This window comes from Aspergillus versicolor (assembly GCF_001890125.1).
Source record: "Aspergillus versicolor CBS 583.65 unplaced genomic scaffold ASPVEscaffold_4, whole genome shotgun sequence".
Classification (NCBI taxonomy): Eukaryota; Fungi; Ascomycota; class Eurotiomycetes; order Eurotiales; family Aspergillaceae; genus Aspergillus; species Aspergillus versicolor.
In genome coordinates, this window is record NW_024467527.1 from 1,732,395 (window position 1) to 1,756,980 (window position 24,586).

A 24,586-nucleotide genomic window follows, 5' to 3' on the forward strand; every position below is an offset into this window, starting at 1 on the left:
GCAATCTTCCAATCTTCCACCCTCAGCTCTTTGACTCTCCAACGCCTCGTCCGTGGGTCTGACAGCCTGCAGCCCAATTGCACCAGCCGAAGCTTGGCTGACGGTCTCTCTGCGACTCTTGCTCTCCACTCGTTTTTTTTTTCCACCTCCTGATTGCTCATCCAGCCATAAACATGAATCGGCCGCCAAATCGACCTGGAGTCTCGATGGCTCCCGTGTCTCGAGTCTCGACTCCAACCCGACCCTGGACGCGCCCGTTAGAGTAATTCGCGCTTGCGGGTATCAGACTTAGTCGACGATCGGGCCTAGCAAATTTACCGATGGAGACAGATGAAATAAAAATAAAACGGCGCGTATATCGCCCTGAGCTGCTGCTGCTCTAGTACTCTCAGATCCATACCCTTTCCCTCTAGATACACCACCATGGTGAACGGGGTCTATGTGGCCAGTCTAACCCTGTATATGATCCTCCTTCCACTCAGTATATACAACTTCTGGACTCATCGCTGGGCTGGCTTGTTCGCCTGGTATTATCTCACCGCGTTCTGCATACTACGAATTGTCGCCGGTGCCCTCGGTACCTCTCAAGGGGATAGTCTAGCTGCCAGCATTCTCATCGGTGTTGGGACGTCCCCATTACTCCTCAGTGTCGATGGCCTCGTGCACGAAGCGTACGTCCAACCAACTTTAATAAAATAAACAAGCCCGATAAAATAAAGAAATTACAAAACTAACCCCCATTTTGCTATGAAAAGTCGTTCCTACCGCAATCCCAGCCAAAACCTCAGCAAATGGCTCGGCTGGGGCTTCATCTACATCATCACGGCTCTGATGGCCGCCGCAATCGCCCTCACAGCAACAGGCGCCATGGATGTCTACCAGGGCCACCACAAACAAACTAGTTTATTCCATTGGAAGGTCGGATCGGCGCTGATGATCGTCGCATGGGTGTTCGAGGTCGCCTGGGCTGGCTTCTCTTTACTACCATCTCAGGCACGTAGAAACGCCCCGGCGTACTGGCAAGGGACTGTGGTATGCTTCCCCGTATACTTGTTCTTGACAATGCATTGTGGCTAATTATGGTATTGTCTAGATTCTCGGCGGAACCCTCATCGCCCTCTTCTTCCTCGGAATCAGGGTAATATACGCCCATGTTGCGGTTATGACGCAACGGCAGGAGCTTAGCCCTGTGTATGGGACGACCGCGGTGCGCCTGGTGCTCATGTTCTTCCCTGAGGCGTTAACGACGATTATCATTATCTTCATTGGGTTTGCGACGGGGCGGAGTCCGTCTAGTTCTAGGCCGAATGCCAGTACTACTACCCGAAGAAGGAGATAGGCTGGTATAGCCCTTTCCTTCTTCTTTAAATACTAGACTTATAGAGCGATACTAGAGATTGATGATATAGAATTTAAATGATATCATGTGATGCTTTCTTCTCAGATCTGTCATAACTGTTCCTCACCACACCTGGAATCTAGTGGGGGTGATAAACCATTTCCTGATCCTGAATATCTCCTACAGAGGCCGATCATGCATTGACTCCCATTCTCGAATAACGGCGGCCATAAGTGTATAAAATTCTCTTTCGACTATACATTTCTGAAATATGGATGGGTATAATAAGATAAGTATGTACGAATACGCTCACAGGTAGATAAAGACAAACAAAACCAAAATACCACCTGCAGCGACAACAGCAAGAACTCGGGTTGAACCTAAAATGATGGCTCAATGGCCGGTTCGACAGACTGATTTGTAGCGGCCGTCTTGCGGTCCTGCTGCATGCCGAGGATCTGCCACGCGCGGCCCATCATACCATACCCCATTGAGGGGTGGGAAGCGTGGCCATGTGTGCGTGGTCCACGAACAGCTCTTTCCTTTTTGGCAGCCGCCATTCGATCTTGTTCGCGTTCGTGGCCGACGATTTCGTCCTTCCATTCAGCCCAGCGTTCGAAGTTCTCGCGCTGCTGAAGGACCTGGTAGCGGAGCTTCTCCTTCGAGGGACGCCAGCCAGCGCGGTTGTGGGTAGATTTGAGGTCGCAGACGTTGGACTCTTGCGTGAGCTTGAGGAGGTGAGAGAGAACATCGCGGCTTTCGGACGCGGTTTGCTGGATCTTCTCTCGTTGGGCCTCTGCGATGGGTTTCTGAGTGAGTGGTGCGTCGAGCCAGGAGTAGAGTTCTGATGAGCGTTGCACGGAGTATGGGTCGAGGATGTTTTGGCGGCGGTTCTCCTCGCGAAGGAAGCGAACAGCCGCTTGAAGGCTTTCCACCTCTGCGCGGAGTGCCTCGTTCTCCTGCATTGCCGCCAGCGAGGCAGCGTTGTCGACGATGGTACCGGAGCCAGCAGTGACCCCAGCGGTTCCAGAAAGGCGCTTGACCCTGTCAAGCTGGGCTTTGATTTCATCCCGCTCTGCCTCGAGGCCTTGTAGGTCTTTGCGCTGGCTTTCCACCGTAGTTTTGAGATCTGACTCCTTTGTTGTCATTTCCTCAATCTTGGCTTCCAGGTCTTTCACGGCGGCTGCCTTCTTGCTTGCTTCTCGCATACGTGATTCCACGAGCTCTACCTTGATGGTTTGCTCCTCGATGGTCTTGTCTTTAACCCCCAGAGCGGTAGATGCTTCATGGATTTCGTTCTTCAAACGACGGATTTCCTCCTCAGCATCAGGTGAGTTCACCTTGTTTGATTTGAGCTCTGCAGATCGCGCAATCCAAGGAGAACGTCGCTTCTCAAACTCGGAAGTGATAGACAAGTCAGATGAAATAGAGCCGAGTTCTTCCAGAGTGCCGCCGAGGCCACGCAGCATGGTGAAAATGAAGGACATGCCGCCATTGCTCTCGCTTCCCGCGTCAGAGGACTGGATGTACATTGCAGATATCTGAGACATGTTCGTCAAAACTTCCTGCAAGGTAATTGGTTCTGCCCGGCTTTCATCGCTAAAGAGTACCATGATGTTCTCTCCCATTTGTCGCGACAAGCTGGAAAGGTCCTTCGCGGCATCTTCTGCTTTCTTGAACGGTTCGCAAGCATCATGAGACAGAGCGAGGGACCTTGACCGCAAATCGCCAACCGCGCGGTTGATTTTTACCATAGCAACCTTGAGGCTCCGGGCTTGAGACACAAAGGTTTCAATTTTGCCGAATAGGAAGGTGGCTTCCTCATCACCATCTTCGGGCTTCGGCAGTTTTGATTGCAACAGCGACAGGAGTCTCGACATCGACGACACTGCGTTCTCAATGTAGGACTGGGTCAATGTAGAACGCATGCAGAGTTCGTCGGCAAATGTTTCCAACGACGTGGGGAGAAGAGTCTCGGCGAGGTGCGACAGTAGAGCGATAGATCTTTGCAGCTCCACTGCGCACTTTTTCATATTGATCTCATTTTTCTTCAGAGCCTCTAGCCAGAAATTCAATGTACGCTCCACGGGCTCCAGCTCGTAGTAAGAACCTTGGATGGTGCCAAAGCCCTCTGCAGAACAGGTTGCGATGTAGTTCCCGAACCGACCGCAGATAGAGTCTATAAAGAGAAGCTTCTCCAGGACATCGTGAGCAGTAAAAACATCCTCCAAAGCAGGCGATATGGATGCTTGCTCAGAAACCATCCCTTCAATAGTGCTGTTCATCAACGACGCCTTGGAACTGACTCGCTTAAAGCGTAAGAGCGCAAGAACAGAGCTTCGTTCACCTTCGAAGTACTCTGGCAGATACATCTTCACGATAGACAAATGCTGGCTATCCTCCTCAGATTCAATGCGTTTAAGCTCAATATCAATTGTCTTGGTTTGGGATTTGGCAACAGATGATTGTAGCTTGAGATTCAGATCCATCATTGCTCTAGAGCGCGCTGTCAGGTCGGTGGCTTCGGCTTCTGTGATTTGCTGCGACGCCCGCATATCCTCCAAATCAGCTTGTAGGGTCGAAACGAGCTCTCGAAAACGAGTCAGCGTGTATTCCAAGTCCTCTATCACGTCATCCTGCTGCGATATCTTTTGAACCTGGTCGTTAAAGAGGGTTTCGCGGTATTCGATCTCCTCTTGCAGTTGCTTCTCCGTTTCAACATGGTTCCATTCGAGCTCATCGTTGATCTCCTTTAGCGCCTCGAGATCAGAAATAGCTGCACTAAGGTCGTTGATTTCGTCCTGGTAGCGCATGTTCTTGTCTGCCAGCTCCTCAATCATTTCCTCCGCACCCAGTGCAGTCTCGAGCTGTTGCTTGAGGTCTTCAACGTTGTTCTCTGATACTAGTAACTTTTCCTTTGTAGCCTCATATTGCGACTTGATAGCAGAATAATCCTCGAGGTCCTGCTGAAGTTCCTGAATCTGGTCCTTCAACTCCGATTCCTGCTGTTGGGTCATATCGCGGAGGCGAAGAAGTGCTTCTCGAAGTCGTTCGTTTGTCTTCTCCATTTGCAACCATCCATGACTCGATTTTTCCTCGGGGCTCATGACCTGTCCGAATTCTTCGTTCTCTTCCCGTAGCACCTCTGCTTCCAATTCTAGTTCTTCCACTCGCATTCGAAGCGCTTCGCATTCATGCTTCATTGCATCGGCCGTCTCATTCGCCATCTCACGGTCAAGGGTCGCAATTTCCATAAGTGTCTCATGTTCTGCTTGCAGTTTTTCGACTTCATCAACTCTTGCTTCCGCCTCTTTGAGCTTTTTACGCAGATCTGTGATCTCAAGCTGCTGTGGCTGATATTTTGCCTGCAGTTTCTGGATTATTCCCTCGAACTTATCACGTTCCCCCTGCAACTGCTCTAGAGTCTTCAGCCTCTCTCGGTCATCGGCTCGTTTTTTCTCCATGACCTTCAACTTAGTTTTCAATTCTTCGAGTTCCCTCGTCACCGCGATATTCTGGGTTTGCCGTTGCGGTGCAGGCTGACCAGGTGTTGGACGGAAAGAACTAGTTCGTGTTGTTGGTGTAACCTTGGAGGGCACTGGATCTTCCGTTTCCACGAATTCGCCTTCCGCATCGTTAGAGGCAGAGTCGGAGTCTTCTGCGGCAGTGTTTGTCTCCTCTTCTTGTGTTTTATTTGGAGCGGTTGGTCGCAGGGCAGGTCGCTTAGACAATCCTGAAGACGCTGGCCCTGCGGGCCCCTGCAAGCTTTGTCTGTTCGTCCTAGCGCCGGGTCCAGATACAGAGGTACGGGCAGCGCGAGACGAAGCAGGAGGTGGAGGAGGGCCCATAGAGGACTTCGTGGTGCTTGGCCGAGTCTTTGGTGTCGCTGCGGAGGGTCTCGGGGCGCCGCTGATTGAAGAACGAGCGGGAGCGGGGGTTGTGGAACTTGATAGCTGTTTCGTAGGTGATTTTGATGGGGTCTACATCCAGATCGAGTCAGCAAATTCGTAGCGCAAGTACATCCACCGATGGTTTACCTTCAAAGACAACCGTTGGGTCGGCCCTTTTGGAGCAGGCGTTGGGCTGGAATTGGCGCTGTTTCGCTTCTGATTCATGGACGATATAGAGCCCGGCCTCCTCAGACCTGGGCCTGTAGATATACCACTCTGGGCGCGGGTTCTGCTCTGCGTCGCGGTGCCTGCTTTGGGAGCTGCTTTCGCTGTTCGGGCTGGCCGTTCAATGATCGAAGCAACGACAGTTGGGCGAACAAACATGCCGAACCCTGGTTCACAGTCGAAGTAACGCTCCCCTTGTACCGACCCATCGTTCTTGCCAGAATCGTCGTTCAATTCGACGCCAACCCATTCTCCATCCGCGAAGCTCGTAGCTCCCATGTACCGGACGGTGGCCTGCCGACCGTCGGTAAGCGTGACGACACAGCCAGTGGATAGCTCCGCCATGCTGATCTTGGTTAATCGGAGCTCCTGCACAAGCAATGGCGAAGAAAGGAAAGCCCCGGGCGCTGTAAGGAGGGGCAGGAAGTGGGTGTGAGTGGTTGCTTGATTATTGTTGTTGTTTGACCGCGCCAGGGGAACTGGGTCCGTTGGTGGCCTCAGGACGCGATCGGCCGGCGATTATGCCTGGCAGCCTAAGGCATCAACTCTATCACTTCTACCAGCCACCACAACTCATCACCCCCATCCCTCCTTGATGTTGTTGTAGTTTGTACCCATCGCCCCTTCAATTCTGATGCCGCTCCTATGCCCCTCGTTAACCCTAGTTTCAGGAACACCCGGTGACTTCGTAGCTTTCTTTGAGAGCATGTGACGAGAAGGACCTAGCTCCTTACTTTAGTTGCCCTAGAAGTCGAACCCCTTTGATCCCCCGCTAAATATGTGTCAAGACGCAGATTATCATGAGAACCCGGGGATTTCGGAGGATATTACTGCGCGGAAAGGGGCATGGCTCCTAGGTTACTCCTCGTGCCCTATATTTCCATATACAGTAGTAGAGCAGTAGAGGGGGTTGCGCTTGGCTTGCCCTTCAGGAGCATCTAGTAAAGGTACGGATGGATATCCAAGGGAAGTGAAAGGTATAAAGATGACCTCTTGGTCGCATTCTCGGTGTTCCTTGTCACCATCCTCAGATGTCAAATCATTTCCATTCAATTGTTTTCAAAACTGGCCACACAACCATTATATATATCTGGCCCATCTTGTTGAACAGAATTTGCTCCTTCTCCCCCCTTTATCTTTTATACTCCCAAGTTAGAAACATAAAATATGCGGCATTCCACATATCTAAAGGCTATCCTTTCGGTCTCTGCCAGCATAGCCGCTGCATCCCCTTCAGCTCAACAATGGGCCGAGAGATCGATCTATGTATGTTTTCTATACTATGCAAGTTTCGAAAGCAACACTAATACCTGGAATTACAGCAAGTGATGACGGACCGTTTTGCCAGACCTGCCGGATCTTCAAATGAGCCCTGTGAGCCCTACAAATACTGTGGAGGTTCATGGGTCGGGATCATTGATAAGCTGGACTATATTCAAGATCTGGGGTTCACGGCTGTTCAAATCTCTCCAGTCGTGGAGAACATCCCTGAAGATACCACATACGGAGAGGCATACCATGGACGCTGGCCGCAAAACCTGTATGCTCTGAATGATCACTTTGGGACAGCAGACGAACTCCGAAAATTGGCCAAAGAACTGCACAAGCGAGGGATGTATTTCATGGTGGATGTTACCATCAACAACATGGCACAAGCCTTTAACCACTCAGTTTCTGAAAATGAGCAGCCTGATCTTGACTGGTCTCGACTCACCCCCTTTGATGAAGAACAGTACTACCACCCGTACTGCAAGGTTGCGGATTCAAATGACCCGGAGAGTGTTGAAAAGTGCTGGCGTGATCTCGAAGTCGTTGCTCTTCCTGACCTCAACACCGAGAACGACAAGGTTGCGTCCATGATCCAAGAATGGGCGAAGGGACTAGTTGGCAACTACTCGATTGATGGCCTCCGTGTTGATTCTGCAAGAAACATGAATGATGCCTACTTGACTAGTTTTAGCCGGGCCGCCGGTGTGTTTACTATGGGAGAGGTCGACACCGAGAGTACAGGCGATGCCTGCAAATACGAAGACTTCATGTCCGGTATTTTGAACCAACCTCTTCACGAGCCCATGGTGCAGGCTTTCACTGCAGGAGACATGCAAGGACTTGCTGAGGAGGTCCGGTCGCAACACAGCAAATGCCGTGACTTCACCCGGCTCGCGACGTATACGGAGAGCCAAGATCTGCCACGATTTGCGGCCTTGACCAATGATACAAACGTAAGTTTTCCACAAAAGTGACAATGGCTTTTCCCAGTTTATACTGACCTGGCCTCAGCTGGCTAAAAATGCCATGGCCTTTAACATCTTATCTGACGGCATACCCATTGGTAAGCTCCCTCAACAGATCAACCCTCCGTACTGAAGACTAACTAGACAACCAGTCTACCAAGGTCAAGAACAGCACTTGCAAGGCCCAGAGGCCCCGTACAACCGCGAGCCCCTGTGGAAGACCGACTACAACTCACGCAACCCACTCTACAACACAACAAGAACCCTGAACAAGCTCCGCAACCACGCCATCCGTCTCGACAAACATCACGCAGCCAACCACAGCAAAGAGCTATATGTCGACGGATCCACCTACGCCACACGAAAGGGCGCTGAAGGCTCTCAGATTGTATCTGTCTTCTCTAACCTGGGCGCGAAGGGTGGCCGGTACAATCTCTCTCTCCCGGGGGCTTTCGCTCCCGGTACCGAAGCAGTGGATGTTCTGAGCTGCGAGACAGTGACTGCCGACGACGAGGGCAATGTTACCGTTGAGATGAATGCTGGAAAACCAAAGGCCTTCTTCCCAGCTAAGAAGATGAATGGTTCGGGGCTGTGTGGGTACCAGAGACGCAAGAACGCGCTGTGCACGCCTCCAAGCACGCCTACAAGCACTCCGGCTGTTACCACGCCTAATATTACGCCTACGGTGACGAATGACCAGACCGTGGGTGAGGATACACCCGACGACTATGTCTCATCTGCGAGCGACTCTACGGTGTCTTATATCATGGTTCTTCTGTGTGCTTTTTCTGGAGTTGCAAATTGGCTTCTTTAATTTGCTGACGCCTTTTCATTGTTTTTGATCATTTACTATTGTTTGCTTTCCCCCTGTCGTGACAAGCTGGACTGTCAGATTGGTTGAGATTATATGACTATAATAACTCCTATATAATATATTCTATTATCCATGTCCGTCTAAAGATATGTGCTGTATAAGGTTAAGTCTCCGTAAGAAGTATAAACACCGCCTATCCACTGGTAGAATCAAGTATTGTAAACCGTTCAACGTGTATTTGAAGTATTAATCCACCACTCCGGGATTATGATTTCTTGAATAGGCTAGGGAAGCATGTTCGTAACTCCTCCAAATCCCGGATCTGGTATTGTGAGACCGGAACTTTGGGCGCACGGAGCTCGGGCTCAACAAGGTGAGCAACTTGCCAACCACGAGTCGCGGCATGTCTGCAATTCAGGCCAGAATCATCTGCGAAATTCGTCACCAGTTGTCCCTTCCAAATGCAGGCGAAGAGGGAAGGCGAAACTAACCAACAAAATAAATCTCCTGATTACCCGAAGCACCGGCATCCTTCTCCGCCTTATCGTACATCGTCTGCGATGGCTTGCAGATGAGTGGTGGCTGCGCATAATCACAGTATGTGATGCCTTCAAAAAGATCGTCCACCTGCAGCAGCTTCACCACCCGCTTGCCGTGGTTGACGTATGCATTTGTCAGAAGCCATAGTTTTACCTTGTCCCGGTCGATGTCTTCTAGCAGCTTCCGCAGCTTGAGGTCGGGTTTGAGGATCCGGTCTAGTGGCAGAGCATCGTCGACTTGTCGGTTGAACTCGAGTGGGTCGATTTTGTGGTGGCGCGTAAGCCCTTCGATGGCGAGACCATACTCCTTGTAGTATTTCATGTGTAGCATGTGCGCATCTTCAGATTTGAGAGAGAGGTGGTGGACGAAGAATTCATCTGCGCGGAGTGCGGAGCTGGTGAGCATGGATGGCTAGAGCGACTAGTAGGTGAAGAGAGTATTGACATACGAATTAGTTTTTGCATCTCATCGTGAATGTTGCTTTCTGCACGAAGGTCCCGGTCAGCTGTCGGCCTAACTATGAAATATTCCGCAAGCGCGGGGTGTGAACGGGTTTCGCACTTCTTGAGTAAAGCTATTGGAGAGCATTGTCAGTAGACGCGAGGCCAATTCTTGAATCGACGCTACGTACACAATTATCTATGTCGAAGAAGAAAATCGGCCGAGAGTCCGACATTGTGCTGAGAAGCCTGTGTTTGATTGGGGCGGTTCCTGGCCAGTGGCTATGACCGTGAATGCGAAAGGGAGTGCGGGTCGAAGGCGATGGTTGATATGCGGGGTGAAGTTGCGATGTGCTGGAGAAGGGAATACGGATGGACTTGGAGGGGCGGAGAGGAGCGAGAAAACTCATCCTCAAGTGAGCTATGAGTCACAGTCGCCTTGCCGCATTTACAAATCAGCGACAACAATTAGAACTCGAAATCAGGCCCCTGCTTTCTTTAAGGTGAACCTGGAAGCAGGCCGGGGTCGGTCCATACCGGGTCTAGCGTTTCACACGGCCAAGAGTCCGGGCAGGTGACCGAATTTCCTCTGCCGAAGCAGCAGTGCACTTTTCTCGTTTTCACTAAATACTCAGCTCTTGCTCACAACGCCATCCACTTTTGACAAGGCCAAGTCGCTTTCGTCAAAGTGCAGCAAATTGGCATTTACAGTTTGGACCTGAAAAGGTCATGCAGCAATACTAATTGACTGCTCAAAATTTGTACAGGGATAGCGTTTTCTTTTTTCTTTTCTACGAAGCTCCTAGAACATGGCAGCAACGCAGTTTCCAGCAGCTGCTGTCGCGTCTAAAGTACCAACAGCGGACGAGGTACGGGAGTATGAGAAGATCCTCAGAATAAGCGAGGATATCTTTTCTGGAACTCACCCTAGGTTGAAGGTTCCACAGCAGTTTGTTCGCAAAGTCGCGTCTCGCAGTCAACCTGCGTCGGCGACGCCTCAGAGCAAAGCGGACGAAACTGTGGGATCTCCTTCTAAGCCCCCGTCTCAATATGTCGCGTCTATAGCGAAGCCGGCTAGCTCTCAGAGCACAAATACCCCCAATGGTCCATCGAACACGACGGCCTCGCGTATTACACAGAAACCTGCCTCCGAAATCGATCCAATATTTTTGGAAAAATCGGATGATCTGGTGAGAGCAGAAATCCAGTTACAGAGACAAAGAGTGGAGAGAGAAATACGGGAACAGGTTGAACTGAGGAAACAAGAGTCAAAGCAGAGGGTGTCCATACAGGACGCGACTCCTGATTTCGATGTCTCCGATGTCCTCAACCGGGCGTTTGAGATAGTCAAGCCCTCCCCAGGTCCTGAGGCTCCTGGGCCTGGGGCCCCTAGCGATTCATTTGATGAGAATTCCTTCTACTCTAGCAGAGCCCCTGACTCCCCACAGCACGGTGACCACCAGAAGCCGTCTTCGGCCTCGTCTTCCATCCCTGACGAACATGGCACTGGAGTTACCGGAGAAAGATACTCAGATGAGTTGCATCGGCTTGAAGCCCTCAACCGTCCTGAATCGGATCAGTCAATGCAAGATACTTACTCCGTTGCAGACCACCGAACGTCATCTCATCTTCCAAGACAGTTCCATAACCCTGAAGATCCTTCGGCGTACAGGGTACAACACATCCGCCAACAGGTCGAACCGTTAGATGAACCCGAATACTCACCACCGGCTCCCGGTGTGGCACCGATGGAAATGGTTGAAAGCTATGAGCCTCCTAGAGCGGATCCGAATGCGTCTAGACGCCGAGTGATTGACCCACGAGACCGGTACGCCAGACGATCAATCTCCCCAGTAGACGGCGTACAAGTCATCCGAAACCATATTACTTCTCCTGCAGCCCCCCAGCCATCAAGAGTCTCGCCCCTCGCCATCGCGAAAGTTCCCTCGGTCAATCAGATCCATGATTCCTGTTCGGAGTATGATCCGGAACGCCGAGGGAGCCCCGAGGTACCGCCCCAGCCTCTGGTGACTAGGAAGCGTAGGAGGTTGCAAGGGGACAGGGATCAGTCTCGCCCGCCAGTGTATAGAGCCCACGGTGCTAGTTCGGCCAAGCCATTTATTAAAGAGGAGCCTGTTTCTCCTCCGCCATTTGCCGATACCACACCAATGTACCGCGCTCGTGCTCCTCAGGAAGGGCCTGTCTATATTGATGTTTCTTCACCCCGTTACACCCCTGTGGTAGAAAGAAGAGAGCCGCTCGTGAGACCTTCAGCATATGGGCTGGATCCTTACGAAGACCCTCATAGTGATTCAGGAGTTCCGCGCACGGTTTCACGACTTGGCACCCAACGATCAATGCGCGATGATCAGGATTTGCGGAGAGTCGCGAGTCTTCACCAAGCCCGGAAACCAGAGTATGCGCGTGAATATATTGAACCGCAAAGCCCTCACTCTGCCCGTAACGGACCTTACACAGTCGTTGAACGCCCACAGCAGGATGGTGTTCGATATTATGATGACCCCGGAGTACTTCCCCAGAGATATTATGCCTCTCCTGTTCCACCGCAGTTGGGTGAAGCTTACTACAATGATTATGTCGTGGAGCCACCGCCGCGACGAATTGTTGTTGATGAGCATGGGAATCAGTATTACGAGACACTTCCTGCACCAAGAGTACAAGCTATGCCTCCGCCAAGTAGTCGAATTCCGAGAGCCGATGTATACGAGGGCCCGCCGCCCATACGTCACGCCAGTGTACGCGCCGCGTCTGTTCTCGAAGATCCATACGGCGGCCGAAGATATGTACAAGAGATGCCTCCACAGGGGTCTTATAGACGGGTCACAGAGTACGCTCGACCGGCTCCTAATGAACGGCGCCCATATGCTGCACCGTTTGATGGGAGAGAGCCGTATCCGCGGAGCGGTAGTGTGCAGGTTCACGATTATACACCCCGGCAGAGTCATTACGCGGAAGAAGCCGAGCTTCCCCGCGAAAGGATAGTGAGGATTCCAAGTGTCAGGCCGCCGACAACAGCCAGATATCAAGAACCGCGTGAAGTAATCCAGCGCGTGGAGAGTGTCCGTCCTGGTGGTCGCGACATGAGTGTATATATTGACGAGGATGCCCGCCGGCCGAGAGAGTATATTGAGCAGCGACCCATGTACGTAGCTGCTGCGCGACCTATGGCTCATGAAGAGCGGTATTACGAGAACGGCGAACCAGACCGAGTGGTGCTCGATGGGCCGAGGGATGCAATCCACCGGAGCTCTCAGCGCTACTGAGCAGCTGTAGAAGGATTTTCTAGCATAGGAGGCTCTCTGATCGAAAAGAGAGTTTTGTATAGTGAGGATTTAAAAAAGCATAATAGGTGGTGCATTATAACTATTCCACACCCCACGGCGTTGAATGAGATGATACCTTATCTTTAAGCAATAGCTACTAAATGTTAATGTACGGGTTGCCAGATCCGGTTCAATCGTTAATACTCGTTCCTTGCAGTTGTTTTATTCGGCTTTCCTATGCACAATGGGTTTGTAAAGACTGTCGACGTCATCCTTGCCGGAAGACCAGGATACCAGGATAAGAAAGGTGGGTCTAAGCGCCTGAGGGCTGAATCAGAATGTGATGGCTCGGATCCGCGAGTTGGGATCGTGACCAAAGATATGTAGGACTCCGGGGAAACTACAAGACGAGGAAGGACGAACTCACCTCTGCGTCGTGCAACATTATCCCCTTGAGGCAAAGAGTAAGCTTAAATACTCCGGCGTGCTGCTGTTTTGCCGCCAGTTCGTTTCAGTGTTGTCAATCTGACTGGTGTTGATCTGATCATCGCCGGGTCGAAGGGGGGAGGGCGATCCACCCTGTCACACCGCGAATGCGCTGTCCTCGGCTTGAAGTGTGGGAGGAGACGCAGGGATTGAGCAGCCCAGGGCATTGTCTCTGTATAATGACTTCTCGCTACGACGGAGAATGACACATGCCGTGCTCAGTAGTGAGCCCAGTGTAGAGTCTGGTTTTGTCAGTTTGGTTCCCGAGTCCAGACCCGGTCTTTCCAGAGCACACGTGACTGGCTGCCTCGCTTGTTCTCGAAATGGAACCAGAACCAGTCTGAACCCCCGGTGGACCGTGCTGAAGACTTGTTTGCGACGATGACGAGGGCTCGACGTTCATGCTTTGGGGATGGCTTCCATTCCAGCTTGTTTGGCATGGCACGAGTGCAAAATGTAGTAGTAGTTTGTCGCAACAGTAGACTTCACAGTTCACAAGCTAGTAAACATAGTGCGACTTAGTCTTGGATTCCAGGAACATTCTGTCGTCAAGCTGCCCTTGACACATCCCTTGGTATTTGGAAACACCCTCGATTGGAGACTTCGAAGACATTGTATTACTTGTGCCGAAAGGGGCTTTGATGTTGATGGTCACGAATACGATTGTCCTTGTCCTTCGGCTGAGAGTGTATGCGTAACACTGGATGCGTGGTGGAGGGACGGACATCCGCACTTCCCGCGTAATATTCAAAGTGGCAGTGATGAGAAGAGCCCGAATAGATAATTATCTAGACATCGGAAAGCACACCAGTAGACAGTGATTGAGCAAGAGATTGTTGTGAAGCTGTGTGGTGGTCAGATCCCGGTCAGAGTCAGGCTTGGGTGCTGAATTCAGCCATTGATTTTCCTCCATCTCGATCCGTCTCGATCACCAACTCTCGACTCCCACTCGCTCGTCTCGTCCTCTCTTGTCTTCATCCTTCACCTTCTCAACCTTCACCATCCTCAGTCGATCTTACTACCATACCCCCCTTCTCTGCCAGCTTTACTTCTTCTTGTCCCTTTGTATTTTCCTTTTCTTCTCTATTTCTTTTTCTGCCCTCCTTTTGTTCTCTTTTTCGGCCTCATTCCTCTTCTGCCCTCTATCCCTCGATACCCGTTTTAGGTTGCTGAATTCATTCCGCCCATTCCCATCCCAACCCACTCGTCCTGTGCGCCCATTCCTCTTCCACCGCCATCCCTGTCGAACAAGACGTCCTCAAATCTTCAGGATTCTCGTTCGCCTTCCGTTTTGTCCTCTCTTCCTCGCTTTCCTGCCCATCCCGCTCCGGACGCCCGCCATATTCTTACGCCTGACTACCATCGTCTCTCTCCCCTCGATTCGTTCAAGGGGTCAGAGATTCGATTTGCTCTGATTATGCACAAGATCTCTAACTTTACGGGTCAGGCCCGTCATGGTTGGGAGCGAATGACACCTACCTTCGGCATGTCGCGCCCTCACGCTGAGATGACTTCCCACTCTCTTCGACGGCCCCATGGCGCGCCCCCGATGACTCCGCCGACCGGTATCGACCCAACGGTTAACCTCTCCTTCAATGTGCCCTTCTCTTCGACTCTTGCCGGTCCAGATGCGGATGACGTGTTGCACGCAAGCCCCCAGGCCCTTCAGCGGTGGTCTTTTCCCGAGGGGACTCCCGAAGGCACACCCATTCACCAGCTGCCTGTTCACGTCAACAACGTCGAATCCCTACGGAAACTGTGTGGCCAAATAACGGAGAGTAGTAACGGGAGGGTTGAAGCTCTCATCAGTTCCTCGGAGCCCAAAACCGTCCCATCCCTACAGCGCCGGCCACAAGGATTAGCCACAAATGTCTGTATCACGGGAGACGGCGAGATTGTGCAGAAAATGCGAGCCAAGGTCCTCAATGAGACACCTATCCTACTGGTATGTTGCTCAGATGTTTTTATTGTCGTCCTTACGGCACCTTGAATTTTGGTTCATGCCGTACTGACATTTTCGCGACTGCAGCGATGTGCGACCGTCGACGTTGATACGCATCTCATCACGGATAACCAGACAAAGGAAGTTCGCCAGCCGGTCTTGGAGCATTTGGACACTCTGGCTAAATATACTGGCACCGATATCTTCTTGCTTACGCCCAAGCTTCGCGATACGGATAGTGCCATCGTCTCGTCCTATGGCTACGCTACCGACAATGGATTGGATCAGCGCTTTAGGGTAGCTATATATGGAGATATGGAAAGCACTGAACATGCCAAAACAAGAGTTTTGATCATGATTGATCAAATTGTGAGTTTTTTTCCCTTTCTGGTTGTCCCACTTGGGCCCTTCCTCCGCTAACAGCGAAAAGCTCAAACGTCACGTGGACGCCGTCAAGCTCGACCTTACCACGCACACCTTGGTATGCGGTCGGACCCGCAAGAATGTCAAGCTCATCGAGGCCGCTACTGGCACTGCAATTTACTTCCCACCGCCTTTCCCACGCATCTTCGGCTACATCCCTCCCAATGCCCACCGCCGGAGTGAGGATGAAGTCTACATCACGGGCGAGACTCAGGAGCAAATCACTCGGGCCAAGCAGAAGCTCCATGAACTGGTTATGGGCGTGAAGGTTTATGTTAAGGATGTCAGGGTCAATGGGAACAAGATTGACAACATCTTGCTTGATCGTCTGGATAAGGTCCGGAAAGTCATGGAGATGAACGGTTCTTATGTCATTTTCCCACAATTGGGCAGCCAGCGGAACGGCATTCGCATTCAGGGAACTGATGTTCTGCACGTCGAGCGTACCGTCAGGGAGATCATGGCATTGGTACGTATTTTCCTCCTAAGGCAAGCAACCTTCTCCGACTTGACTAACAGCGCATTAGGCTGGTCAATTTTACAGTGCTTCGTGGTGGATTCTTGCGGTTGATCCAACTCCTGGGGCTGTGCGAAGTCCATCCCATGCAGAAGTTCGAACGATGCTCTCTGATATCTGCACGAACTCTGGTGCTGAAGTAAGCTTTGACAATCTGAACTTTACCATCAATGGATCCGACGACGCAGTTAAGGCTGCTATGATGGTCATCAACCAGATTCCCTTCGTCCAGCGCAGCCAGTACCAGATGCGTGTGAAGATTGAGCTGGCGAACGAGCACAAAGAGTTTGTCAGCGGCAAGAAGAACGGCAAGATCAACAAGATCATGGGTCAAAGTGAGTTACTAGACTCGAAATTGTCTTGATGCACACCACTAACAGTTGATAGGCAACGTTCAAATTATCTTCGATGGCTTCAACGAGTACAACTTCCACATTGACGTTTGTGGAAACCAGTTTGAGTCCACCAAGAGCGGTCTTGATCTTGTTGAGCAAGAGATGCCGGCTTCGATTTCCTTCCACGTTCCTGATCAGTACCACAAGCGAATCATCGGTATTGGCGGTCAGCATATTCAGCGGATTATGAAGAAGTACTCTGTCTTCGTCAAGTTTTCCAATGCCATGGACCGCGGTGGTATGGGCAAGGATGATGATGACATTAAGGTCGACAATGTTATTTGCCGTACTCCTGCACGCAATGCTCAGAGCTTGGACCTGGTCAAACAGGAAATCATGGATATGGTCGAGAAAGTGGTTTGTTCTTCCTGAATTTTCTTTACGTCGTTCATATCTAATGTAACTACAGGACGCCGAGTATGTTTCCGAGCGTGTTGTGATCAACCGACTATATCACCGTGAATTGCTTGCCCGCATGTCGGAAATCGATGAGCTCGAGAAGAAATGGAACTGCAAGATTGAGTTCCCCAGCACAGAGCTTGCGAGTGATGTCGTCACGATATCCGGCCCTGAGTATCAGGTCCCGCAAGCTGTGGATGCGTTGCTGGTATGCTTACTTTTTCCGTTTTACTAGGCGTGATTATCTTGTTGACTCGTATCTAGGGAATGGTTCCTGAAAGCCATGAGCTTCTCTTCCAGAGTTCTCCCGAACTGCGCGATTTTTTCAGGGGTGTAGACTTCCGTGAGGACGTCTGTGCCAAACTCAAGGACCAGTACGAGGTTGATACTACGGTGGATGTTCCTGAAGCGGCCAAATCTGAGAGCGGCTCAAGTTCGCCTTCATCAGCTGCCGAGGACCGTGTTGTACTTGGCTACACGCGCAACAACGCTGGTGGTCTGAAAGATGCAATCGATTTCTTGATTTCTCGACTCGTCGCCCATGGCCTCGATGCGACTACGGTCAAAGGGGCTATCCCGCGACCCAAGTCGGATTCGTTCGAGGAGTCCTTGCCGTTCTTTGACTCTAAGCTGCTGCAACATGCACCCACTCCAATTGCAACGGACTCTCCGACTCGACCCAGTTTCACCGATGACACGAGCGAGCGTGGATCTCTCTTCGAGCGGCTGAGGAAGCCTGGTAGCATTTCCTCGTTTTCCTCGTTCATCGGCCGCAAGAATCATTCCGCCTCCCCCGCTTCCTTTTTCAAGCACGCCTCCAGCAACGCCTCGAAGGCGTCACTGGTTTCCATGGAGTCCCGGGACAGCGGCTACCGCAACCCGTGGAACGACTCTGGCGTGAACCTCCCCGAGGACGACTTGCCCGCTCTTGGGGGTTCCCACAGCCACAGCAGCAGCAATGGCTGGCCCGCGCGCTTTGACACGAAATTTCCATTCGGTACCGCACCGGGGGACATGACACCCAAGCATGACCTCCGGGCGTCTTTTGATAGTGGTCGTCCTAGCACTTCCAATTCTACTTCTGGATACCCGGCCCCTATTGGGCCACCGCGCTAAAATCAATGTCAATTTGCAGCAGTATACCCCAAGAGAAATTTCAGTTTCAATTTTTGTGCTTTCAACATTGTTACGAGCGATTTTTTGTTTCGGATCTTTGTCTTGTTTTTGTTCTTTCTTTTTCACTTTGATACCACGAAGAGCAGTACTCAACCACCCCGACATGACAGCAGAGGATCTCAGAAGGACGGAAAGACAGAGTGGTAGGACTTGGTGCTGGATAGTACCCTGTGATCCTGTTCGCAGGCCTCGCCACCTGTTCGACCGCTGGCTTTCTATCCCATGCAGCCGTGCGATAAATACATCCTGGAGTCGAGTGTGCCTTTTCAACTGGGATACCAGCCTGCCAGTCAATTCTCGTTATAAAAGACGTTTACCTACCTCCCGACAGACATGATACCAAGTGAAATGATGGTGCACGACGGTGTTAGTTACATACAGTGTTTGCTTTGTGCCTCGAGTCTGATATCCTATTGTTGTTACTTGGTTTTCGTCTCTTCTCTCTCCCTCTCTCTTTCTCATCCCTTCCTCTCCGCTTCGGAGTTCAATCAATCGTCTGCAATCGTGCGTTTTGGATTGGATTGAATGCGTTCAAGTTAGTTTCTATATACCTCTGAAAGCCCCTCCTTTGGGGTTCGCTTCGTGTTTGGTTTGCAACGTCGTTTACCCAGTTGAGTCACTATTGATAGTATAGTGTAGAATGAGAAAGAGAGAGAATGGAGATTTGGAAGTATTAAATTGTCGTTTTACAATCCATTATGAATAGTAGGAAATGACTAGTAGGGGTACCTGATTCCGAGGCTCTTAAACTATAAAATATAGCAGAGATGTTAACGGCATGAATTCGTGACATGGCAGGGGATTCGTACAGGTGTCTACCAGGTGCAAGGGGAGGCTTTGCAGGGATCATCAACTGGGCTCTAGTCAAGCCGTACGCCCACCCGAAGCAAGCAACCTTACAATGTGAGGGATTTGCCCCAGAGCTATGAAAGCGATATACTAACCTACACTACAGCTTCCATGAGATAAGACACTCGCCGTCAAGGAACTTATTTCACATCGTTCACAACGCATTGACCTGGACGAACGTCTATTCAAAGTAGGAACCAGAGCTGGCGTCACAAAGGGGCTTTACGGAGGGCTTAAAGAGCGCAAAGTTGGAACCACGATTATCGACGGGCGGGAAACCTTCAATGTTACAAGGGGGCATGCAATCCTGGCTCCCGGAACCATAGGCCGTGGGTTCCTTATCCATACCCAAGACTTGGTGGATAATATCAAGGAAGTGACTGGGGCAAGTGGGGTTCCGCTCAAAAGTTATGATTGACACTAGACTAAGGCTGTCCCTTGGAGGTCAACGATAGAGAAAAGCTTGTAAAACATTACGGTTTGATAGAGGGTAGCTTGATTATTATATATAAAGGCCGATAAGCCCCTCCAGGGTATTTATACTAACTAATAGATTGAAAGCCAAATTGACAAGAATCAAGTGGCGGAAGTATGTAGGTAGGGGCAAAGAGGAAGATCAAAATGCCACGCCAATGGCGGAGTGATTATGATGGTCGTGGTAGTAGGCGGGGGTGTGGTAACTGGACTTATTATCAGGGCTATGTTGCCGCGCCTCGTGAATTGTCGGGTGGGAGCGGGGATTCTCGTCAGACAAATTGCTTGAGTGGGTTTGCCTCAGAGTGAAAACGTATGGCATTTCGCATTCCTTCTCGATCCGGGAATCGAGAGTGGATGTCCGTGCTGTTGTCATTGTACCTGCTGTGGTGGTATGGGAGAGCGAAGGCGTTGTCGTAGTTGGAGTGGCTTTGAAGGCTCGGGGCATGGCATCGATGTTGTTGATTGATGGAGCGAGGGTTGACCCGCTCAAGGTGCGGGAGCGGATGCGCATGGAAAATTTGTCGCTGAAACTTGGTCTCCGTGAGGTTGGATGGGGGTTGGTATGAGTTTTGGGTGGAGTGGTTTGTTGAAGAAGCCATTGGGCTACACGGCTGGAACGAGATGGAGACGGATTGGCTAAGGGCTCGAGGGGACCATTATCCACTGGGGTGGCAGGGGATTCGTACAGGTGTCTACCAGGTGCAAGGGGAGGCTTTGCAGGGATTGGCGGGAGTGACTTGTCCTGTAGTGTTGTTGGGTTGGGAGGGCTGTGTGTTGTTGACGCAGTAGCATTGTGAGACCCTCGCGGAGGGGGGTTATTTGAGAGAGGTAGGACTCCCACAGTTGAATCCGGCCAAGTGGGAGGGGAGTCAAGAGTAGCGGTAGCCAGGCCAGTGGCTACAGAAGCAGTAGAATAGCGAATGGAAAAGTGTGGGATCAGAGGATGGCTAACAGGGACTTGCTTCTCCATTAGCAGCTCCAGAGTTGCGAGGGAAGACCGGCGGGACCCAGACCCCACGGGCTTTCGAGGTAGGTTGAAGGAAGACGAAGGACGGTGAGTGCGAGGGCGAGTTTGATATGAGGCCTCAGTCATTGATGAGAAAGCCCTCGGCGGCCGAGCGATAGGTGCCTGCTGTGGTTGATCTTCCTCAATCCCGAAATCGCTGAAGCGGGGGAGATCAGGCAGAGGGTCTGTTGGGCTCTGGAAGCTCAGCTCTAAGGGACGGTATTCAGTCGAAACTGCTGAGATTGGGGGCAAAGTTGTTACCCGCCTGAAGTCCGTCGGAGCACTGATCCTCACTGGAGCGGTTGACTTGCGCCTGAACGACATGCTCGCCCTGCTGGAGGCCCGCGAAGCCATGTTTTTACCCTCCTCCATTACCCACGTAGAGAATGATGATGCGCGAGGGGGGCCAGGACTAGGCAGGTCTTCATAGACAACAAGCTTCATCGGAGGGACAAGGTGAGGTTGAGAGTGGCATATCTGCATCTCTCGCTCAGCACCTACGAACGAGGCTGTGTCAGTTGAGTACGAGCCATGGCGCATGGCGATGCAAGCATACCTTTCTGCTTCACGGCTTGCTGATGGTCGGCACGTCCATTATCGCCACTTGAATCGAGGCAGGAAAAGCAGGATGAGATCCAGCCAGTGAACCCGGATCCTGCTTGCTCAATTGCCTTCTGCATTGCTACCAGAGCCTTTAAAGCTGTCGGTCCATTCCCTTGGAGTGGGGAAATGCCGGGGACCTGAGAGAGAAGAGAAGGACAAAGGGGGAAAAAACGACAAAGAATTAGGATATAAACCGAAAAGGTGGGGGGAAATAAACGGAGCGTTAAAAAGAAGTGGTATCAGAAGTAAGGACGGGCGAGGAATCAACCTGCGAAGACATCAAGCCATCAAGAAGGAGGGGCCCTGCATCAGACAGTTCGCTGGCCAGCTGATGGGAGGCTGGCGGCAGCAGAAACAGAGATAATGAAAGAAAAACGAACAGGAGCGACCCCTCAAGAGCCTGGTCCATCTCGTTGGACAGCATTCAAAGAACAAGCCGAGCCAGCGTTCTGCAACGTGGGCAACCACCACACCATCCCAGGCACCCTTTTGTTCTGATATGACAAGGAGCAGCCAGAGCATCGTTGGAGGCCAGTCATCGTACTGCATTGCAGCCCTCCCCAGCCAGCTTGTCGGACTGCCGATCCGCCTTTGTGCAGAACGTGCGTCTCATTTGCTGGTAGTCTGTGGGGATATCACATTGACTCGACCAGACGTCGGCCAGATCACCTCGAGCTAAATGAGCGCTGCATCGTGGTGGGCGCGTAATGGTGGGATTTCATTGCTTGAGTCAGTCGAATTCAAAAGCAAACCTTGTGGGTTGCTGATCGTTGGCCAAACGGGCCTCGTTCGTCTGCAGGAAACGAGCCAAGTGTCCAAAATCAAACTAGTTGCATTACTGAAGCAAAAATGGTGGACAATAGGCAAGATAACGATGAGCATGAGGTGGTGTTTGGAAAGTTATGCAAGGGAAGTTGAAGATAGAGAAGGAGGGGTTCAAGTCTTGACCCCCGCTTATATTTATAAACACGAGATTCGTTCACTGATACTACAGATCGCTTCAAGTACAATTGAAAAATATGGTTCAAGAAGAGGAGAATAAATATAAACAAAGGGCCGAAAAAGGGGAAAAAAAAATCATTCATCCTTGCACATGATATTATGCCCGCTGCACTATCGGCTCCAGACATTGCCATCTTCCAGGTCTCCATAGTTCCAGGAGGGCGTTTTGGGACCTAATTCTTCAGTATCTGGATCAAGAAGTCTGTCTCGTTCATTTGAGGTTTCTGCGATTTCCTCTGCATTATCAGCTGGTGGTTCGTCAACTGGATCACCGGACGGTCTTCTGTAGGGAAGTCAGCAATGGTTGCACAGTGTTTACGTATTAATGGAGTGGGCTACATACTGAAAAAGTTTGTGTTCCGGTTCAGCGGCCACTGATCCAAATGCTCGTTGAACGTGCGCCCGCTCGTCGTCCTCCGCCTTTCGGTCTTCCACTACAAGATCAACCAACTGACTGCGATGAGACCCCGGGGATTTGGCCGAGTTAGAATCACGCCGTTGCAGATCTGGGTTCTCAGGGCGATCTCGCCGTGAACTCCCAGAGAGACGGCGTTCGGTGCCACCATGGCTACCGTCTGATGCTCGTATCTTTCTGCTTTTCCTCGCCTTCTTCACCAATTGCGGTTGCTGTGTAGATGGGGAAGGAGTAGGACTAGCCAGGCGTTGGTCTCTTGGAACTATATTGGCGGTGATAACGGGATACTAACTCAGGTCAGTATTTGGTCTTCCTTTCTAGCTGGATTGGGTCCTCAGTTCACTTACGTTGAAGTCGCCGAATTCCAATTCTCGGGCCTGGGAAAATAGGTTTTCATCATCGTTGTCCAAAGTAGTTTCTTCGGATTCGCTGCGGGAACGGTACCGGTCAAGGGTGCTACTGCGTCGAGTGCCGCTGCTACCTTCAGAGCCGGCGAGCAAGGGAGTTCGACTATTGACCTCGCCGGGTTTGGGGATCCAGTACTTCCCTTTCCCGCCGCGCTCGTATCGCATACCGTGCATGACTCGCCTCACTCGTGAATTGGACTCTTCATGGGCAATGATATGGTCACCTGAATCAAAAAGCCTATACCCGTAGTTCTCGCCGCGCAGGGTTATCTTAGTATCCTCGATCAAATCCTTTGCGCCGAAAGAATCACGAAGGGCGTATTTAACCGGCAGCCGAGCAGCGGAGATGGTCGAGTCCGCATAGTCGTGCCATGAGAACGCATACCAGTGAGCAACCGCAAACATGGGCATCTCAAAACACGTCAAACTGTCTTGGATTGCAGCGGCGAGGTTATTCGGAGTATAGTCTCCGGTACCGTTGGGAAGAGCTCCAAGCCACTGAAGGATAGACAGGAAGAATCCTTGCCAATAGGAGGCAAATATAATGAGCTTGACACAGAGGAACTTGGGGATCGGTCGAAAGGGCGTTAGATCGTGGTGAAGGCAGACCCAAAACAGTGCCAGCGAATAAAGACTAACGGAAACGCTGATATTATACAGGATGCCAGTCCAAAGGTAGCCGGATGACAAGCCCAGGTAGCCCTCTTTATATGTATCCGTGGCTTTCATTACAATGGAAGCGATGGCGAGAATTGGCTTTAGCCATGTGTATTGTAGGATGCCGCGTTTGACGGCTAAAAAGGTGTGTGGGTCGGAGATATCGACTTTAGATAGGAAGTGGTTGAGTGGCCAGGCATGTTGAACTGGAGGGCGACCATGCATCATGATAATGACAGCCCTTTCACCACCGAGAAAGTTTATGAGGAGTTGGAAGAAAGTATAGATCGTAAAGGCCTGCGATTCGATCCGTTAACGGCTGGCTATGCAACATGTTGCTGGAATTCGGAATTACCTCATATACGTCGCGAATAGGAGCCAGCCATAGTGACGCTTTCAGTGATATTATACTCGCCCAGGAAGATGCTGCGTATATTGGGACCCTGTTACAGTAAGCGGAGCACAGGCAGCAGTCCACTGAAGTCCAATACTGACATCAATAATATGCGAACAACATATCGCTGAAGAAGCGGTTTGCGGTAGTTTTTCCTGAAATATATAAATAAGTACAGATCCGAGAACAAGAGTAAGGCCAAGGGTTATAGGGCCGTGGTCGTACGTTTGAAGCCATATAGACCTAGTAGGGAGATGCGCCGTCAGTATAACTCCTTACAAGAAGGGGAGAAGCTGTGTCCGTACACAAAAGAGAGCAGTGTGGCAACTAGTGAGGAGACACCAGCGACTATTACTGCAGCTCGGGCTAAGCTCGAGCCTGTCCCACCAGACGACGAAGCTATTATCATTGTCGCGAAGACTCGCGGTATTCGACCGCGTGCGTTGACCACAGCTCGATCAAAGCATGGCGGAGAACAGGAGAGTTCTGTGGAAGGAGATCACACACGGCCGACCATGTACGCGCGAAATAAGCCGATTTGGAGATAGGCGAGAATGTAGAATACTGCACAGATACCTGCAAAGGGGACATACAAGCAGGCTGCAGAAATGCAGCTTGACGTGACCCCATTTGGAGCTTCCCCGTTCTTTTCCCCATCTCCCACCGCCTTCG

General features: G+C 51.1%; 7 protein-coding genes across 7 annotated transcripts; 3 read left to right on the forward strand and 4 right to left on the reverse strand.

Annotated features, from left to right (window-relative positions):
* Window positions 1–166: 166 nt before the first annotated feature.
* On the forward strand, window positions 167–1,432 carry ASPVEDRAFT_41247 (uncharacterized protein). The gene is made up of 3 exons (XM_040812302.1): window positions 167–671; window positions 756–1,032; window positions 1,094–1,432. Exons 1-3 carry the CDS (start codon window positions 424–426, stop codon window positions 1,337–1,339), a joined length of 771 nt encoding a protein of 256 aa, XP_040667405.1. The 5' UTR covers window positions 167–423; the 3' UTR covers window positions 1,340–1,432.
* On the reverse strand, window positions 1,427–6,055 carry ASPVEDRAFT_71699 (putative dynactin). The gene is made up of 2 exons (XM_040816131.1): window positions 5,377–6,055; window positions 1,427–5,319 (listed from the first exon to the last, which is right to left on the reverse strand). Exons 1-2 carry the CDS (start codon window positions 5,797–5,799, stop codon window positions 1,720–1,722), a joined length of 4,023 nt encoding a protein of 1,340 aa, XP_040667406.1. The 5' UTR covers window positions 5,800–6,055; the 3' UTR covers window positions 1,427–1,719.
* A 566-nt stretch (window positions 6,056–6,621) lies between these two features.
* Window positions 6,622–8,502, forward strand: ASPVEDRAFT_52555 (alpha-amylase; the record flags this gene model as incomplete). The annotated part of the gene is made up of 5 exons (XM_040814654.1): window positions 6,622–6,720; window positions 6,777–7,676; window positions 7,735–7,786; window positions 7,841–8,309; window positions 8,337–8,502. 5 exons carry the CDS (start codon window positions 6,622–6,624, stop codon window positions 8,500–8,502), a joined length of 1,686 nt encoding a protein of 561 aa, XP_040667407.1.
* ASPVEDRAFT_41250 (putative pyrimidine 5'-nucleotidase) lies at window positions 8,479–10,023 on the reverse strand. Its single transcript, XM_040812303.1, has 5 exons — window positions 9,674–10,023; window positions 9,604–9,616; window positions 9,491–9,526; window positions 8,994–9,419; window positions 8,479–8,931 (listed from the first exon to the last, which is right to left on the reverse strand). Exons 1-5 carry the CDS (start codon window positions 9,890–9,892, stop codon window positions 8,768–8,770), a joined length of 858 nt encoding a protein of 285 aa, XP_040667408.1. The 5' UTR covers window positions 9,893–10,023; the 3' UTR covers window positions 8,479–8,767.
* A 268-nt stretch (window positions 10,024–10,291) lies between these two features.
* ASPVEDRAFT_52557 (KH domain protein) lies at window positions 10,292–18,044 on the forward strand (the record flags this gene model as incomplete). The annotated part of the gene is made up of 8 exons (XM_040814655.1): window positions 10,292–12,715; window positions 14,418–15,197; window positions 15,282–15,563; window positions 15,625–16,086; window positions 16,145–16,469; window positions 16,522–16,886; window positions 16,939–17,136; window positions 17,193–18,044. The coding sequence occupies 8 exons, from the start codon at window positions 10,292–10,294 to the stop codon at window positions 18,042–18,044; spliced, it is 5,688 nt and encodes a 1,895-aa protein (XP_040667409.1).
* Window positions 18,045–19,569: 1,525 nt separating this feature from the next.
* Window positions 19,570–21,116, reverse strand: ASPVEDRAFT_130095 (uncharacterized protein; the record flags this gene model as incomplete). The annotated part of the gene is made up of 2 exons (XM_040806684.1): window positions 19,570–20,933; window positions 20,993–21,116. 2 exons carry the CDS (start codon window positions 21,114–21,116, stop codon window positions 19,570–19,572), a joined length of 1,488 nt encoding a protein of 495 aa, XP_040667410.1.
* Window positions 21,117–22,144: 1,028 nt separating this feature from the next.
* Window positions 22,145–24,535, reverse strand: ASPVEDRAFT_41256 (OSTA/TMEM184 family protein). The gene is made up of 7 exons (XM_040812304.1): window positions 24,220–24,535; window positions 24,140–24,157; window positions 24,016–24,069; window positions 23,876–23,963; window positions 22,804–23,817; window positions 22,385–22,743; window positions 22,145–22,324 (listed from the first exon to the last, which is right to left on the reverse strand). The coding sequence occupies exons 1-7, from the start codon at window positions 24,321–24,323 to the stop codon at window positions 22,153–22,155; spliced, it is 1,809 nt and encodes a 602-aa protein (XP_040667411.1). The 5' UTR covers window positions 24,324–24,535; the 3' UTR covers window positions 22,145–22,152.
* Window positions 24,536–24,586: the final 51 nt, after the last annotated feature.

Coding starts and splice junctions, on each gene's coding strand:
- ASPVEDRAFT_41247 (XM_040812302.1), top strand. CDS start 424: ATGGTGAACGGGGTCTATGTGGCCAGTCTAACCCTGTATATGATCCTC. Junction 672..755: donor GATGGCCTCGTGCACGAAGC/GTACGTCCAACC, acceptor TGCTATGAAAAG/TCGTTCCTACCGCAATCCCA. Junction 1,033..1,093: donor CGTACTGGCAAGGGACTGTG/GTATGCTTCCCC, acceptor GGTATTGTCTAG/ATTCTCGGCGGAACCCTCAT.
- ASPVEDRAFT_71699 (XM_040816131.1), bottom strand. CDS start 5,799: ATGGCGGAGCTATCCACTGGCTGTGTCGTCACGCTTACCGACGGTCGG. Junction 5,320..5,376: donor CCCAACGGTTGTCTTTGAAG/GTAAACCATCGG, acceptor ATCTGGATGTAG/ACCCCATCAAAATCACCTAC.
- ASPVEDRAFT_41250 (XM_040812303.1), bottom strand. CDS start 9,892: ATGAGTTTTCTCGCTCCTCTCCGCCCCTCCAAGTCCATCCGTATTCCC. Junction 9,420..9,490: donor TGAGATGCAAAAACTAATTC/GTATGTCAATAC, acceptor CACTCCGCGCAG/ATGAATTCTTCGTCCACCAC. Junction 8,932..8,993: donor TCAGGAGATTTATTTTGTTG/GTTAGTTTCGCC, acceptor CGAATTTCGCAG/ATGATTCTGGCCTGAATTGC.
- ASPVEDRAFT_41256 (XM_040812304.1), bottom strand. CDS start 24,323: ATGATAATAGCTTCGTCGTCTGGTGGGACAGGCTCGAGCTTAGCCCGA. Junction 23,964..24,015: donor GTTGTTCGCATATTATTGAT/GTCAGTATTGGA, acceptor TTACTGTAACAG/GGTCCCAATATACGCAGCAT. Junction 23,818..23,875: donor CTATTCGCGACGTATATGAG/GTAATTCCGAAT, acceptor ATCGAATCGCAG/GCCTTTACGATCTATACTTT.